Source organism: Candoia aspera, chromosome 4 (assembly GCF_035149785.1).
Source record: "Candoia aspera isolate rCanAsp1 chromosome 4, rCanAsp1.hap2, whole genome shotgun sequence".
NCBI classification, from domain to species: domain Eukaryota; kingdom Metazoa; phylum Chordata; class Lepidosauria; order Squamata; family Boidae; genus Candoia; species Candoia aspera.
Window position 1 is genome coordinate 46,134,779 of NC_086156.1, and position 5,259 is coordinate 46,140,037.

At 38.5% G+C, this 5,259-nt stretch overlaps 1 protein-coding gene across 1 annotated transcript; it reads right to left on the bottom strand.

The window, feature by feature from the left end:
• Nucleotides 1–1,928: 1,928 nt before the first annotated feature.
• Nucleotides 1,929–5,049, bottom strand: LOC134497960 (C-C chemokine receptor type 5-like). Its single transcript, XM_063304004.1, has 2 exons — nt 4,951–5,049; nt 1,929–3,244 (listed from the first exon to the last, which is right to left on the bottom strand). The coding sequence occupies exon 2, from the start codon at nt 3,228–3,230 to the stop codon at nt 2,157–2,159; it is 1,074 nt and encodes a 357-aa protein (XP_063160074.1). The 5' UTR covers nt 3,231–3,244; nt 4,951–5,049; the 3' UTR covers nt 1,929–2,156.
• Between the last annotated feature and the right edge of the window lie 210 nt (nt 5,050–5,259).

The window sequence follows — 5,259 nt, forward strand, 5'->3', positions numbered from 1 at the left end:
CTCAGCCTCTCTCAGTAGAAGAGGTGGGACACACCAGCCACTCCTAACCACCCCTGACTCTCACTCAAGGGCAGGTAGATTTCCACATCAAACCAATCCTAACCTCCTCCCAAGCCTCTCACCCACGGGAGGAGTGGCACACTCACACTCACACCAAGGGACCCCAGCCCTCTACTGCCTAATATAATGGAAATGTCCAGTCTCCCTTCCCCTCCCCCCCTCCAGAATCCCCTAAGATTTTAAAAGACAGGGATTTCTCCCAAAGCCACTTCAACCCCCAATCCTTCCCATTTCCCCCCCAAGTCCGTCACCCCAACAGGTTCAGTCTGTTGCGAAGCTGCCGTTGTGGGGCGCCATCTGGCCCATTGAGATGTATCCAGGGGCCACTGAGGAAGGAGGGAAGGAAGGATTTCCCCATGTGACCTTCCCACACCACCATGGGTGGTGATGCCACTAGCTGAAGTGGGAGATCGCACAAATCTTCCACATGGTGTATTAGTAGCCATGGTAGCATGTCATGTGCAGTAGTGGTTCTGGCACTGCCACTATGTCTGATCTTTCAGCACAGATGTCAACATACCATGCAGAGGATCTCTGGGATTTGATGGCTGAAGCATCCTTTAAAAGTATCCAGATTGTTGGCTGCCAATGCCAATTTAGCTGCAAATTGTGTTAAATGTTTGTATGTCTATTTAGCTTCAGTGAATGATCCCAGGTCTATATCCTACGAGGGAGAAAATTACCAACATTTTCCATTTGGTATTCTTTTGCATATCTTTGTCAGATCTACTGTCAATGCTACCAATTTTCCTCACTGATTGCACTTTTTGCAGCTGCACAATATCCCTTTTGTATGTTGGGTGTGTCTGTGTGACAAGAATTATACATAGTATTCCAAATATGGGTGCATCATTGATGTATCCCAGGCCAAAGGCAATTCCAGAAATAATTGTTAGGGTAAATGAAAAGCTAGTGAAAGCCATTCTTAGTTGAGCAAAGATGTAATTCGCACTACAGAGAGTCAACCTATACTCTGACTGAAAGCTTATAAATATCTTGGAGAAGCCTAATTCCAGCTAGAGACTTTCCTGGCTCATTGCAATAGTTTTCTGAAGTTGCATTGTTTTCCCCTTTGGATGGGAAATCACTGCCATGCCATGCCATGCCATGCCATGTCCTAATGGAATGAGCTATCCCAATGTCTCATTAATTACATGATTGTATGAAACAAAAAACTTCAGGAGCCCAGAATATGAGCAAGCAATATTTAATGATTTAACATGTTGATACAAAACAAGCTTGTATGGTTCAATTTCTAACAAGGCAACTATAAATACATTTACTTGTTACTTCATCCCAATGTTTTCAGTTGAAGTGTCATATAGCCAGGAATATGACGGTAGCCTAATAAAGAGCACTACTGTATGTTTCTTATTTATTATTTGCACCACATTCGTCACACTTTGTTTTTAGAATTCGATAGTGAAGTTAATCCTATTGGGGAAGGTTCATGTTGTGCATGCAGGAGATCCCATGTTCAGTCTCACATCACTAGGGGTAGAAAGGGCATTTGACACCTAGGCAACCAATGCCTGTGCATTTCCAAATTATGCTGTTTGCATCAGTGCTGCCTCTGCCGTTGATTGAGGATGGGATGAAGGCATATTCATGAGGACAGAGAAGTATGGATGAATTGCAGCCTCAGTAAACTTAGAGAAAAGGAAGTTCTTGCTTTTACAAGGAGCTGAAGCATATTAAATGTCACTGAACAGCACTAACCTGTGTAATTATTCATATTGCATTAGAATTAGTAAACCTAAGTCCTGCTGCAAAAGATGCTTCAGACTTATCTGAAATGCAATCAAGTATAATATGCTTTGCTCAAGCAAAGGCTCTCTTCCCTGATTGCAAAATGCCTTATTACATTTACAATTATTCCACTGAGGTTACGTGAACATTGATATATATAGCATAATCTGTAAATTGTCATAGCAAAACAAAGCTTCTTCCAGGCATTTCATCATTCCTTTTCACACCAAAGCTGTATTGTTAGAAGTGACTCAACCCTTTGGGAGTGTTCCTTAAGTCCAGTGTTGCAGAGGTCCATAAAAATGCACTAATAAAAATCAGTCCAGTTTTTTTCCTAGAGATATGCTTTACAAGACTGCTGAAATGTCTTGCTCTCCAGTAGAATGAGAGTATGTGGAACTGGTCCGTTCCAGAGGTTCTCGATACAGGAAGCCACAGTATTTTGGTAGACGGTGACCACCATGCTTTCGGAAAAAGATCATGGTGTATTTTCTAAATTTCTCACCAGCAAAAGCATAGATCACAGGGTTGATACAGCAGTGAGCTACTGCAAGTGTTTCTGTCACTTGAACTGCTACACCTAAACTACTTAAGTTGTCACATTTATCAAGGGATAATGCACTTTGGAACAATTGGAGCAGAAGAACAATATTGTATGGGGCCCAGAAGAGGAAGTAAACAATCATAATAATAAAAATAAGCCTGACTGCTTTGTTCTTCTTCTCATTCCTGCATCTCAGCAAAGTATTTATGATGCGTGCATAGCAGAAAGTCATAACCATCATTGGAAAAATCAAGCCTATGAAGTTCAATTTCAGTGTAAAGAACTTGTTCCATGCAAAGTGACTTTGAAGAGGAAAATGAGAAGAGCATGTTTTTCTATCATTTTCCATTTGTTCCATATAAAAGACTATTCCTGGCGAAGAGGCTAGAAGTGCCAGGATCCATGTGATAATGCTTGTGATGATGCCATAGAGTACTGTTCTGGCTTTTAATGCAAACACTGCGTAGACTATTGCTAAATACCGATCAATGGTCAAGAGGATGATGAAAAAGCTTCCACTATAGAAGCCTAAAAAATAGATTCCAGAGTGAATTTTGCACATTGCATCTCCAAATACCCAGTCGTTTGCTGCATAATAAATCCGAAATGGGAGAGAGAAAATGAAAAGCAAATCAGAGATGGCTAAATTTAACAGGTATATATCAGTCATGCTCTTGAACCTCTTATATTTGATGAGGATCAGTACAACCAGCATATTGCCCAAAAGACCAAAGATGAACACCAAAGAATAAAGGGTTGGTAGGACATTAGAACCAAAATTTTGGACAGCCTTAGCTTGGCATGGTGTTACTATACTATCATAATCAAATTCAGTGGTGGTAAATGCTTCATCTGTTCCATTTAATAGATTGTCCATCTTGTTCCCTGTTGCTGAAAAATATAGAGTTATTTACAGTTAAAAGGAGACAGTGCAAAGCTTTTAAATATATTGCAAGCATATAATAACAATAGCATGTTGATTTCCATATGTACAGTAAGAGAACACATTAAACTTGTACCAGGGAAAGAAAAAAACAAGAAATAAATATTGCCATATTTGGGGTGAAAAACTGACTCACTGAAGATCTGTATCTGCTAGAACTTGACTAAACCTGTAAACATTGTGTCTATTGAAAAGTGCTGTATTTTTGGAGATACAACAAAATAGTGAAAGCTCTATATATGCTACTTGACCTGTAATATGTTTTATACTCATTATAAAAATTTTGAAGTGACAAATACATCCAAATGAAGTTAACCTTCCAAAACCTTGGATCACCCAGAATTGAGTTCATTTAACAAGAAGTCAAATTAGATTTCACTGGATACCCTTTCATCACTGAGAAGATGTTCAGATTTTCTTTGCATTAAATTTTGGATATTTGAAAAGAGTCCGTTTTCAGCTTTTTAAATCTTTCTGCTCTAAAGGAACCATTTATATAGTCTTATGGCTGAAATGTGTTTGGAAAGTAGCTGAGAAGGACGTGGATCAGAATGTAGATATGTTTTCCCACAGCTGTGAGAGATTCCAATAGAGGCAGTGTGGATTTAGAGCAACCTTTCTCAACTTTTTTTGACCCTGGAGGAACCCTTGAAATATTTTTCAGGCCTCAGGGAATCCCTGCACATTCAGGCTCAAATAGAGGCCAGAAGTTACAAAATTATTATATTTGTTTCACGTGTAGGCCTGTATATATATGCATTAACAGTGTTCTTAAACTAAAAATACAGAATGAAACTTACCTCTTTAATGCGAAGTTGCCGGAATTTGAAATAATTTTTTAAATAAATTGTGATCTCCCAGGTACCTCCTAGTGACCTCTCGCGGAACCCAAGGGTTCCATGAACCCCTGGATGAGAAACCTTGATTTAGAGGGAGGGAGTGGTGGATTTGCTTGAACTATGCTATTTTCTGACTCTCCATGTATTTATCTTGTGTCTTTATTATGAAGTGAGACCTCATAATAACATCAGGACTCCAGTTTCGTATAACAGTACTACAATTTTCATTCTCCAAGACCTCAGGAGCAGGTTGATGGTGATTCATGATCATCTTCACTTAATTACTCTACTGCCAGAAGCACTCAGACCAAGAAGCAAAATGACCCTTTGCCATGACCCCAGTCACCTCTCCCCCATTCTGTTTATTGTGAGAAGAGACCAAAGAGCCACAGGAATGAACAAAAGCTCAAAATTTTCGTGCATAGTTGTGACTTTTTCAAAACAAGTTGCTAGGATTGGAGATTACTAATAGCAGAGGATTTATAAACTGCATGGCACACAATCTGATCTAACTTTTGGAGTTTTATATCTTTCCCTGTACCTTGCTTCTTTTCCACCTTGTCTGATTTAGAATTCTGAAGAATCAGAAATCAACAGTCCCTTTTGCCTTGATAATGTTCTTGATAAAGGTATAGTATAGCTACTAATCCTGCATTTTTTTCTTCACAAATTAGAATAGTTACTTTTATTTGTTATTATCACCTTAATTAATCTATGGCCAGACATTTAGGATATAAATGAATAGAAGAACTAAAGAAGGAACTATCAAAACCATTTACTTTCATAAACCATATTTATGCTTCAGTGTTACTCACCTAACAGCAGTATGAGAACTTTTCCAATGGAATTTTTATTACTCTTAGATCTGTGAGAAGGACATATTCCCGTGGCAGAAGTTAATTGAAGGAAATAGTCACAAATTATCTATGTGTTCCCTGAGGAATGAAACAGAACAACATCATCTGAAAGGGAGAATAGAGTTTTAAAACAGAATTAGGGAAACTGGGGACATACAGAAAAATGTTGATAGTACATTTTATCTGTATGCTGCTCAGAGTCTTTAGATTCAGCAGATAATAATAATAATAATAATAATAATAATAATAATAATAGCAGCAGCAGCA

Coding starts and splice junctions, on each gene's coding strand:
- LOC134497960 (XM_063304004.1), bottom strand. CDS start 3,230: ATGGACAATCTATTAAATGGAACAGATGAAGCATTTACCACCACTGAA.